The sequence below is a fragment of the Ips typographus genome, linkage group LG14 (assembly GCF_016097725.1).
Source record: "Ips typographus isolate SLU linkage group LG14, UJ_Ityp_2.0, whole genome shotgun sequence".
NCBI lineage: Eukaryota > Metazoa > Arthropoda > Insecta > Coleoptera > Curculionidae > Ips > Ips typographus.
The window spans coordinates 7,066,489-7,078,474 of NC_138435.1; the positions used below are offsets into that span (position 1 = coordinate 7,066,489).

Below are 11,986 nucleotides of genomic sequence, written 5' to 3' on the forward strand. Positions count from 1 at the left end.
GTCTGCACAATACGGTCATAAACACACTAAAAGTTGACAATTTAACAATTGTACTTACATAGATTCATAAGCTAAGGACTTTTTCTGGCGGCTGGCTTGGTCACTTTCGCGTTCGAACAACTTTGGAGAACGGACTACTTAACTTGATCTTTTCTCGAGGAGAGTCGACATTTCGACTTCTTGGGTCAGCTGGTCGCGCTACCGTCGATTGGTTCACACACTAATACCACACTGCTAAAATCGGCGTATTTTATCAAAGACATTAATATATACTAACGTATATAGACCTGCCCCTATTCTATCAAAGTTTGTGCCAAGATGAAATGTCACATTATAAACGGCATTTAGCACATCTTTTACCCCACCAAAATTGGAGCCAATTATGTAGGCAATGTTGCACGCTTGTGCAACTACGCTGACAAGTAATACACAGTTATAAGAGACGAAAAGAAAGACGAAATTAGTCTATGGCGAAAGTCTTACTGTAAAAAACTTTCGTGTGTATTTTGTCAACACATTTGTTCTGCATATTAATATATACGAGTATTTTAAAATTTACATTGTAAATATGATTTGGCGAAAACGTGTAAGAAAAACGTATAAACTGCGAAAACGTTGTAAGAAACGTGGCAACGTCGCAGAACACGACTATACAAAGCTGACCAATGGGGAAGCTCCTAGCTGGTGGTAGTATTTCTAGTAAATTGCGGCCATGTTGAAAGTGTATTGTTGTGATTTGTATTTTGATGGTGTGTCCACGTGTTTCTAAATAGTTTGTGAGATTTTTCAGTAAAAAAGTGTAATCTGTGCTATAATCATGTCGCATCAGTGCTTTGTGTGTAAAAAAACTCGATTTTTGAACCCAGATTTAAGTTTCCACAGGTAAGTTTATATTCCCTCCATTATGTAAATGTATACACAAGCATGGGCGTAGGGTAGGGCAGGGCTCAAGTAAATTAAATTAATTAAACCTTCTGATCTAGATCTGCTTTATTAATTTATATTTGTGAAAACTACTTCAAAAACTAAAACAATTTTAATTGCTGCATAACTCGATTATTAAGTTGGCAGCAAATTATAGCAGAAAATTCTGAAAACAGCATATTGATTTTCAACTAATGTATGTAATAAGTATAGAAAAGTAAATTGTCTTTTTTAGGTTCCCAGTTAATGTTGAAAGGAGGAACATATGGTTTTCAACTTTGGCAATTGATGTTAATGCACCAATGCCAAAGAATCTGCTGATATGTTCGAATCATTTTAAGCAGTCTAGTTTTTGCTACAAGAGTGATGGAAAAAAATATTTGGTACAAGATGCTGTACCAGTTGATGTCAATATTACATTTCTCTCAAGGTATTTAAACTGTAATATTTCATTATTTTTGCGTATTTAATTTCCCATTTTACTTATTTTAGTTCATCTGACAGTCATGATATCAGTGTGGATAAGTCTGACACTCTAAGTGAAATTGAAAGGTGGGTTGTTAAGTTATATTATACAGGGTGTTCAGTTTCAGGACTAATTTATTAATTTATTTAATTTAGTCTTCCATTGGATATGGAGCATGAAGAGCCCCTTGCAATGCCACTTACAAAAAATGTTAATAGCCTATCAGAGAATCTTAAAGATCAAAGGTACATGCTGGTTGCTTTTTTCTACTTTTTACAGAAATTGTACAGTTTTTCTCTGTGTATTTTAGAGATGCATTATTTGCCAAACTACAAGAACCAGGCCCTTCCACTCTCCAGTCTTCATCTTCAACTACTACTACTACTTCGACAAAGCATATATTACAATTGGGGAAGAAAAGAACATCTCCTAGAGTTTCTGGAAAAAGGTAAGAATGTTATTATTGTTAGGTTTGTTAAATTACAGTAAGTTATATTTTGAAGTATATTGAAAGGAATTTCAAAATTGTTCGTAAATTTGAGAGTAAAGAAGTGATTTACATTATAAATGATCAGGTGAAATTATTATTTTATATATTATAATTTTTTTTTTTATAGGAAAACACCCTGGAGATTTGTCTAGTGATGACTTTGCCACTCCCAGGAAGAGAAGAAGAAACCTCCAACAATTTCAAACTAAGATTAAGCAGAAAAACCAGAAAATAAAATCTTTACAAAACCATGTAAGGTATTTTAAAAAACGGGTCAAAAGTTTGAAAGGTCTTTTGGATTATTTTCGAAAAAATTTATCTATGTCAGAAAATGCTGCTTCAATTATTAAGGTATTTCCCTATAATTAACCAACACTAGTTAGTTTATAACATATTATTGTTTTTTAGGCTTCACTTGATGGACCTGCTGCACATGTTTTTGAGAGAATGTTAAAAGGACCATCCACTCAAAAATATGAACCTGAGCTTAGAGCTTTTGCTTTAAGCTTGGCATTTTTTTCGCCTAGAGCTTATGAGCTAGTGAGGCGCACATTTAATAACTCCCTTCCTCATTTAAGAACCATTTCCAAGTGGTATACATCAGTTGATGGTAGTCCTGGGTTCACTCATGAGGCATTAGTTGCTTTGCAGAGCAAGTCGTCGAAAACTGGAGAAACTTTATTATGTAATTTGGTCATGGACGAAATGGCAATTAGGAAGAGAATTGAATGGGATGGTTGGCTTTACGGGATTCATTGATGTTGGTGGTCATATTGACTCTGAAGAGTTACCCCAGGCAAAGGAAGCAATTGTGTTTATGTTGGTATGCTTAAACCAGTGTTGGAAGGTCCCTGTAGGATATTTTCTAACAAACGGACTTACAGCAAACGACAAAGCAGAATTAATAAAAAAGTGCTTGCAATTTTTGCATCAATCAAATGTCACTGTAAAATCGTTGACATTTGATGGTGCAGTTGCAAACATAAGTGCAGTTCAGCAACTTGGGGCTCAACTAAGTGAACCCAAGAATTTGAAAACTTATTTCGAACATCCTGTGACGAAAGAAAATGTTTATATTTTCTATGACATTTGCCACATGATTAAACTAGTTAGAAATTGCTTCGGTGCCATGAAAGTACTAGAAAATTCATCAAATGACCCTATAAAATGGGATTTTATTTCAAACTTGGCAGAACTTCAAAATGTTGAAGGACTTCATGCTGCTACCAAACTGAGAAATAGGCATTTACAGTGGTCCAGAGAGGTCATGAAAGTCAGACTAGCTGTTCAAACTATAAGTAGAAGTGTAGCAGATGCAATAACATTTTTAAGAGAGGACATCCAACATCCAAGTTTTTTAGAATCAAGGGCAACCTCTGAATTTATATTGAAATTTAACAATCTGTTTGATATATTTAATTCTAGGGGTAAGTGGGCTAAATATAAATTTAAGCAAAATTTATCCCCTAAAACAGCACCAGATTTTTTTAATTTTTTTGGTGAGATGAAAGAATATATTTTGGGACTAAAATTACAAGGACGACCCGTTATCCAATCAAAACGGAAAACTGGTTTTGTAGGGTTTTTAGTTGGGATGAAGTCACTGGAGTCTTTGTATAACGACAATATTAAAAAAAATCATAACATGAAATATATAGCCACTTATAGACTTTCACAAGATCATTTAGAATTATTTTTTGGGCAATTAGAAGCAAAGGTGGGTTCAACAATAATCCGACAGCAAGACAATTTCAAGCTGCTTATAAGCGTCTGTTTTTTTTTTTTTTTTTTCTTTCTCCATGGGTCTGTCGGCTGTCAGCTCCCGATAGCACGTAAGCCTAATGGCTTATTGTACTGTCCCCATGTTTGTGGTACTTTAGTTACACCAGTCCATTATCCCTGTTTCCCGTACGAGGTGAAGAAGGTCCTTGCTTGGTGCTCTTTGTATCTCTTTCAGTACTAACTTAGTTTTCCCGAAGATTGTTTGTCGCCTTTGACCAAGTGCTTCACATTCACATATGATGTGTTCAAACGTTTCGATTTCCTCCCCGCATAGTCTGCAGTCCAGGTTATCATCGAATAGTTTCATGGTGGACAGGTGTTGCCTCACAGGTCCATGCTCTGTGAGAAGCGCTGTTAGGTCTTTCAGTTCTTTCCTGCTGTACTTTAGCAGTTCTTGAGCCTTATTTTTATTTGGTCCTGCAATAGCTTGCTTCCCATGCTTATTTCCTGGGTACGTCTTCCAGCGCATAAGCGTCTGTTAGTACAAACCCAAATTTCCGGTTCAAAATCAGCAAATATTACTGATTTTGAAAATGTTGCCATACTAAATTGTAGCGGTATCACAAAAACAGAAGAAGGGGAAGATATGGAAAAAAATAATAATTTTGTTTTACTTGAAGCTGAAATTAAAAATGACATAGATAAATATAAATATTTTAACTGTAATACATGGGATTTAACAATGTATGTTGAAGACATTGTTGGGTACATTTCCGGATTTATTGTGCGCAAACTAAAAACTTGCATAAACTGTGCTAAGTGCTTAATGCTACTTCAAAGTGAGGCCTGTATAAGTAAATTGCAACAACGAAAGACATATGGGCGGTTAATAAAAGCGTCCAATTTGATCGTTGAAGTATGCAAAAGTGCGGAAAAATTTTTCAAATTTTTTGCAAAGACGCAAAATTTATTTAATAAAAAATTTGACTATAAGTTACTAGAACTTTTAATTGTAAGTACAATCAACCACATGGAAGCCACAATTTATGACCATTTTGGGGACCATTTATATGATGGTGACTTAATTAATAACCACTCATCAATTTTAATTAAATTAATTTTAAAACATTACTTTAAACTTCGACTTTACCATGAGTCAAATAAATTATTAGAAAAATCTAAACCGAGAGTGCGAAGTATAAACACTAAAATTACATTATTTAGAAATGAATAAGTGTGCCTAATAATAATGTTAAAGTTCAAATGAGTGTTTTTTTAAGTATGTATAAGTAATTTAGTATTACGGTGTTGTGTAATAGTATAGTTTGTATAGTAATTGTGATTGGTTTTGGATATGCCAACAATTTGTATTTGTCAATTTTTAGTTTAAAAAATTATTTGTATTTCTTTTCATTCTATTATGTATTATCAGGTATAGATGTTATGTTATTTTTTAATAGATTTATATTTGACAACATTGATTATACACTCAAATATATGTTCAGATTTAAATTTCCTTAGTCTGGTATATTAATTTTTGTAATTTCTTTCTTTGCTTGTTCGAGACCAACGTTATAATAGTCATTGGCACTGTCTTATAATAAATTAATGCTTCTGTGATTATGTTAATTTGATTTACACCTATCAAAGTAATAAATATTATGTCTTTGATAATCACACTATTCTAAATTGATTTGAGAGTACAATATAGGCATATATTTTTTTATATCATCCTTTGAATATATCAACAACAAAAGTTATCTACAAATGACCAAAAATTATTTAAATCCACAATCACAGGATATTCATGGTTTAACCTCAGATATACAGGGTGCTTTCCTTTCAAAAAAATATTACCCTACTGGTTTTTTTTTCAACATAAAATTTATTATTGAAATCCTTGTTCAATTCTAAAAATAAAACCCCTTTTATTATTTTTTGCTACGAGGCATCGTTTCCCAGTAAAAAAAATAAAAACCGTCTTAATGCGTGCCTAAAATTAAATGCTGTTTTAATTTAAAATGTCAAATTATTAAAACTTACTTCAAAGGCGGCTGAAATCTTTTGTTTTTGTTTATGTCTGTTGATAAGGAATAACCTGTAGTTAGTTAAAATCAAATTTGTTATTTTTTATTTTGTTTTTTTTCAGTAAAAGTTTGACACCCTGTATCTTCGTTATTGTTCATATTTCGAAAAAGCGTCAACGGAAAAAAAAACTTATTTTTTGAAGCCCTATTCGTAGGTGAAAGGAAAACACCAACTTTGGAATCACCCTGTATAGGTATATATAAAATTTAAACCGACTTTTAATATATGTTATTTGTATCAAGCAGATGTATAATTATGTATATATGCATTTCGACATATACACCTCCGACTCGCATAGTTTAACATTCGCACACGCCTCCAAAACGGAGGCGAATTCGAAAAATCGGAGGCCAATACGAATCGACCTTAATAATTTCTCAGGATGTCTCTCTGGCCTCCTGGAGGCCGTACGCAAAATTTATGTCGGAGGCCATTTTAGCAATACACATATACAGTTATACAATGTAGTTCACGAAAATTCCACCACGTGGCGGAGCGATCTCATACGTTTATACAAACGACACATGGCCTGTGCGGCATCAACTCCGCATAAAATACCGCTAATCCGACTCAAAAAAGCGGCAACACCGCGGCATAACTCACTGGAGGCCAGTTGATCGAGAGCATATACCAAATTTCGTAGTTGCATATAAGAGTGAGGGGGTTGGAGGCCAAATCATCGAGAGTACATAACGAATTTGAAGGCCACTCAACTTATATTAATATATACTGGGCGTCCTAACTAGTTTGCTGTCTTATACAGAGTGTCGCACCAATATCGGCTTCATTAATTGAATGTGTGATCTTTTAAAAAGTTATCTATCAAACTAAAGCTGACTTGGCATACTCATTTAGAATATTTTCTAGAGAGAGGCACTTTTATTCATGTCGGAAGTAGAGACCAACTGGTTGACATCATTTTTTTAATTCTGTCTATTATAAGTTTTCGACTTTGATAGTATTGCGCTAACTTGGAAAGGAACCAAAAATTTAAATATTTTCGACCTTCTTTTGAAACAGCAAAATTTCTGGTTATTTTGTGAACATTATCAAGAGACAGAAATTAAACTTTCTACCGTGGTTTGTATACTATTTTATTTTCAACCATTTATCAAAATCTCATCAAACTTTTAATAAAACATTCAGTTAAAATATTGATTGCTAATAGTCTCTAACAATAAGGTAGTATAGGTACGAGTAGTTATGACCAACCATAATAAACGACTGGTGATTTGTTTACTATCTTGACAACGCCATTATTGTGCTATTCTGTCTTTCATATTTGGAGCTGAAACGTCTCTTAAAGTGCTTTTAACATGGAGATTTCTGAAGACGCAGATGTTACTCATCATCACCTGAGCTGCGAGCTGTTGCAGAGGTGGCGGCACAGTCTCTTAACTATAAAAAGTAAGCTCAGATATGACAAAACGCATACTGATCTTATCCACCCGGGTGGAAAGTGACATTTACCCGGGTGGAAAATAAGAGCAGGTAATTTTCATATTTCCACCTGGTTTACACATAAGAAATAACGTTATTAAATACCTGGTTGAAAATAAAAGTAATTCCTTCATTAATTACAGAATACAGGATACGAAAAATTGTACTAGACGTTTTTATTAACGTCTTATACAACCTAGATTAATTAATAGCTGGGAACATTTTTGAACTTTAGTTGTGTCATATACAATAATAGGTCTGAATGGTATCTCAAAACACACGTTTGGAGATTTTTAAAATTTAAAAATTGCTACCGATGTTTCGAAATTTCTAAATTACGGTGTATTTTTGAAAGATGTCTTCTGTTTAGATCTCTAATAGTAAAAGGTTAAAATTTAATTCACAAACTTGCAAGCGTAATGTCTATTTTAATATTACATTTTATGGTTTTCGAACACTTCCACCATTAGGAGAATTGACTAGTAGGAGTGCAGTTTTTGAAAAGTAACTTAGAAGGATAACCAACTTAAACATATCTAACTAATTAGGTTTTACTATTTTTAAAGTCTTGTGAAAAATTTCAGTATTTTGTTGTACTAAAATGTCAGCCAAAAATGCAAAAATTGTCAAATGGACAGAAGTAATTTTTTACTTTTTTACGTTCATTTATTTTGACTACTAGGTTAAGAGCCAGTAAAATAAAAGTATAGTAGTAAAAGTATATCATTCTTGAATGGATTGGCTATAAAACTTTTAGACAATATTGTTTGAATACTATTTAGTAGCTAATATCAAAGAATAGCTATTTAACAAGAACAGACAGTTGAAAAGAGAAAGCGAATTAGAGAGAGATGGACTCTTCCTACCAAAGTTAAATTGACAATCGACTGATATCGGCCTTGGCCGTTGAATATCAAGAGTTATATTGGTTGGTCATTCAAGTCAAGTTGTTGAAAAACGTTGCCGTATCTCAGACCAATTAAAATATTTGTCTTGAAACATCGGTTTAAAGTTAATAATGTTACACCCAATTGTTGGCAACGTTGGCAACACCGCAAATAGAGGGCGTGCTGACCAAAATCCCAGAGACACAGTTGGCTCTTCAGAGACAGAGAGAACACATCGTGCAAGACGCCGTCACACAAGTTCATAGTTCTTTTCAATGTCCTTTTTTTAAACTTAAGTAAAACTAATGTTTTATTCTTGCCAGTTTAATTGGAAATAAACCCCAGTGTGAACAGTGAGACTTTTACTTCGAGTATCCGCATCGCAACCTTGTTGGCCTTCGAACCTACTCGTGAGGGAAAATACTGCTGCCCCTTAAGCAAAGGTTTAAAACCCCGCGTACACTAGTGTGGAACCCACTCGGATTCTTCTCCTAACAAATTGTCGCCCAACTTTGGAGCCATCAAGAAGAGTTTTGCGAAGAAAGAAGAAAGTTTGCCGTTTCAAGTTCTACCTGTGGTGTGACGTCCATTTTGTCTCCCGAAGACGCCAGTGCTCGACCACGTGTTACTCAAGTGAGTTGTTCCGGTTCTACCTGCTTCCTACTTTACCGATCAAGCCAGCCGACAACGCCACCTCTCGCCAGTGATAAGTATCTTTCCTGGAAGTGACACCGAAATTGACTTGTGAGCTCATTTTTGACTTTTGACACACGACGCTCCAAACTGACAAGTTGAATTGTCCAACGTCTTTCATCTGTCATCTGTCATTAATCAATTTGTTTTGTTTTTGTTTACATTTGTTTTCTATTAAGGAAAAATTCTCAAAATGAGTGAGAACGGAGAAGAACCTACTCCATTTGTCCAACAAATCGTTATGACACCGGAAATGCTCCAAAGCCTACTAGCTGGTATCCGTATGTCTCCGAATGTTGCACCCACTGTAACATCGATACCTCAAGGTAACTTTTCAGCCTGTAAAAGCCGATTCAATGGAAAACCCGATAGTGATGTGAATGCCTTTATTGACGCCATTTGCGTATACAAAGAGTGTCTGAATATTCCTGAAGAACATGCCCTAAAAGGATTATCCATGCTGTTGACAGAAGATGCTGCTACATGGTGGCAAGGTATTAAAGCCTCCACCCTCACATTCAACGATGCCATCTCCTCATTGCGCCATGCTTATGGACAAGCTAAGCCACCATATCAAATTTACTTAGACCTATTTAGCTGCGCTCAAAAAGAAGAAAAGACTGACATCTTCATTAGTAAGGTTCGTGTCCTTCTATCACAACTCAAAGGTGAGTCAGCCCTTACTGAACATGTTCAGCTTGATATGATTTATGGATTGTTAAATGTTCGAATCCGTGAAAGAGTTCTACGAGACCATATAACCTCTTTTAAAGACCTGATTGAAGCTGCGCGTGTTGTCGAACAATCCTTCAACTCTAGATCTCCTGTTGCCTCATCTAAAGTGCATGCAGAAAATAAATCACAACTAAAATGTGTTTATTGCAGAAATTTCGGTCACATTAAAGACAACTGTCACAAATTAGCCAGGATGAACGCACATTTAAAGCCTAAACCTGAAAACGGAGAAGCTCGACGAAGCCTAAACCCAAGTATTGACCAGCCTGCTCCACAACACAACTCCAAACCAAACAATAATGGACAATTGTCTAGTTCCAACTTGCTGTGCTATGGATGTGGTTTACCCGGGTATGTAAGGAGTAACTGCCCGAAATGCACTTATAAAGCTAGCTCCCATAATACAAACAGTATGTTTGTCACATGTAATGCTGAATTGATAGACACAAGTGAGCACTTAAATGATAATATCAGACCAAAAGTCCAAATTGAGCTTGGTAGCCATGAGGTAAGTGCATACCTTGATTCTTGTGCCCAAAGTAGCATTGCAGGTAATACTTTAAAGCAAGTACTATATAACAATGATGTCCCGTTTGATGCGAAACCCATTAAGATGACCATGGCTGACGGACAGCCCAAATTGGTGCAAGCTCATATCTTCAAGATCACTATCTCCTTAATGAATCGTCTACATAACATCCAGTTTTATTCCATTCCAGAGCATCATCACAGTAAAACACTTTTAGGAACAGATTTCCTGACAGCTGCAAATATTGTACTGGATATACCGAACAAATGTTGGTACTATGGTGACACCCCATCCACTCAATACCCGTTTGCTGATGTCGTACAAAATCAACAGCAGAATCCTTTACTGTTGAGAGAGGACGAAGCTCATAACCTGGACACTAATCAGAGAGATAAGCTCAACCAGTTGCTTAATAGTAACAATAACCTGTTTCAGGCAAGCATTGAACCAACTCCATATGCTGAACATAGCATACAACTGCTAGATGATGAACCAGTCGCTGTACCACCCTACAGACTTTCAAGTGTCAAAAAAGAACAGCTCAAGGCTGAGCTCGATAAGTTATTGGCTGATGGTTTCATCGAAGAGTGTGAAAGCCCGTATGCTGCGCCGGTAGTGTTGGTACCAAAGAAAAATGGTGAAACAAGACTCACTGTTGACTATCGTAAGTTGAATGCAAAAACCAGACCTGACAGATACCCTTTGCCCAGAATTGACGATATCCTACATGCCACTCGCCAAACCCAGTTCATGTCAACATTGGACTTGAAATCTGGTTATCATCAGGTAGCAGTCAAGTGGACCGATCGAGATAAGACTGCATTTGTGTGCCCTTTTGGTACGTACCGTTATGTCAGAATGCCGTTTGGTCTCAGGAATGCGCCCTCAACCTTCCAAAGGCTGATGGATCGCTTTAGATCAGGATTACAGGATGTCAATATCCTCGTCTACTTAGATGACCTTATTATATTGTCTGATTCTTTTGAAAGTCACCTTGCCGATTTGCAACGTGTCTTCGAGCGACTACACTTGTATAAGCTCCACCTTAATCGAATACTGCCAAATCCAAACAAGATTAGTGCCATTGCTGAGAAGCCACCACCTAGAAACGTTAAAGAACTGTTGTCGTTTATTCAAACGTGCTCCTGGTACAGGAGATTTATTGACAACTTTGCCCAAATAGCCAGACCTCTCACTAACCTTACGAAAAAGAATGCTAAATGGATGTGGACTGAAAGCCAATCACAAGCTTACCAAACGCTGAAGACGCTCTTGACCTCCAGTCCAATCTTAAGACAAGCGGACCCTTTGAAGCCTTACGTCGTGAAGACTGACGCCTCCGCGTTCGCCATTGGTGCATGTTTGCTTCAGGGGGAGGGACCCGAAGAGAGACCAATTGAGTATGCCAGTCGTTTACTCACGTCAGCTGAGCAAAATTATCCAACTACTTATGAAATCAGCTCGCCGAATGATCCCAATGTCGTCCTAGGTAAATATCATACTTCCGCTCTGACACCCTTCACAGGAAACCAGACCGATGTTCCTGACCCAATCCGGCCAATCAGAAAGCGTGGAAGACCCCCTGCTCAGACTAATCGAGACGACAAAACGACGGAAAGTCGTGAAGCTATAGACGAGCCCGAGGAACCTGAAGAGAAAATCCCAGAACAAACTCCTACACCCAGGGCTGGAACCCCTGGACCTCTCAGAACCTCCCGGACAGGACGTGTCCTAAGTGCTCCTAAGTGTCACTGTTGTAGCCAATCACAACCCATTCTTACTCTTCCTCACCATTCTGGTTCCAAGAGTAAAGGGGGAGAGTTGTTACACCCAATTGTTGGCAACGTTGGCAACACCGCAAATAGAGGGCGTGCTGACCAAAATCCCAGAGACACAGTTGGCTCTTCAGAGACAGAGAGAACACATCGTGCAAGACGCCGTCACACAAGTTCATAGTTCTTTTCAATGTCCTTTTTTTAAACTTAAGTAAAACTAATGTTTTATTCTTGCCA

The 11,986-nt window shown here is 36.5% G+C and overlaps 2 protein-coding genes across 2 annotated transcripts; both read left to right on the forward strand.

The window, feature by feature from the left end:
• Positions 1 to 755: 755 nt before the first annotated feature.
• On the forward strand, positions 756 to 2,334 carry LOC145737504 (uncharacterized). Its single transcript, XM_081992207.1, has 6 exons — positions 756 to 882; positions 1,160 to 1,354; positions 1,417 to 1,476; positions 1,546 to 1,635; positions 1,701 to 1,838; positions 2,289 to 2,334. Exons 1-6 carry the CDS (start codon positions 818 to 820, stop codon positions 2,332 to 2,334), a joined length of 594 nt encoding a protein of 197 aa, XP_081848333.1. The 5' UTR covers positions 756 to 817.
• Positions 2,335 to 8,145: 5,811 nt separating this feature from the next.
• Positions 8,146 to 11,980, forward strand: LOC145737777 (uncharacterized). Its single transcript, XM_081992597.1, has 2 exons — positions 8,146 to 8,991; positions 9,049 to 11,980. Exons 1-2 carry the CDS (start codon positions 8,904 to 8,906, stop codon positions 11,928 to 11,930), a joined length of 2,970 nt encoding a protein of 989 aa, XP_081848723.1. The 5' UTR covers positions 8,146 to 8,903; the 3' UTR covers positions 11,931 to 11,980.
• Positions 11,981 to 11,986: the final 6 nt, after the last annotated feature.

Bases quoted from the DNA above. Each gene is read 5' to 3' on its own strand.
- LOC145737504 (XM_081992207.1), top strand. From the start codon at position 818: ATGTCGCATCAGTGCTTTGTGTGTAAAAAAACTCGATTTTTGAACCCA. The intron at 883-1,159 runs GTAAGTTTATAT...TGTCTTTTTTAG, and splicing joins CCAGATTTAAGTTTCCACAG to GTTCCCAGTTAATGTTGAAA. The intron at 1,636-1,700 runs GTACATGCTGGT...TGTGTATTTTAG, and splicing joins GAGAATCTTAAAGATCAAAG to AGATGCATTATTTGCCAAAC.
- LOC145737777 (XM_081992597.1), top strand. From the start codon at position 8,904: ATGAGTGAGAACGGAGAAGAACCTACTCCATTTGTCCAACAAATCGTT. The intron at 8,992-9,048 runs GTATGTCTCCGA...GTAACTTTTCAG, and splicing joins AAGCCTACTAGCTGGTATCC to CCTGTAAAAGCCGATTCAAT.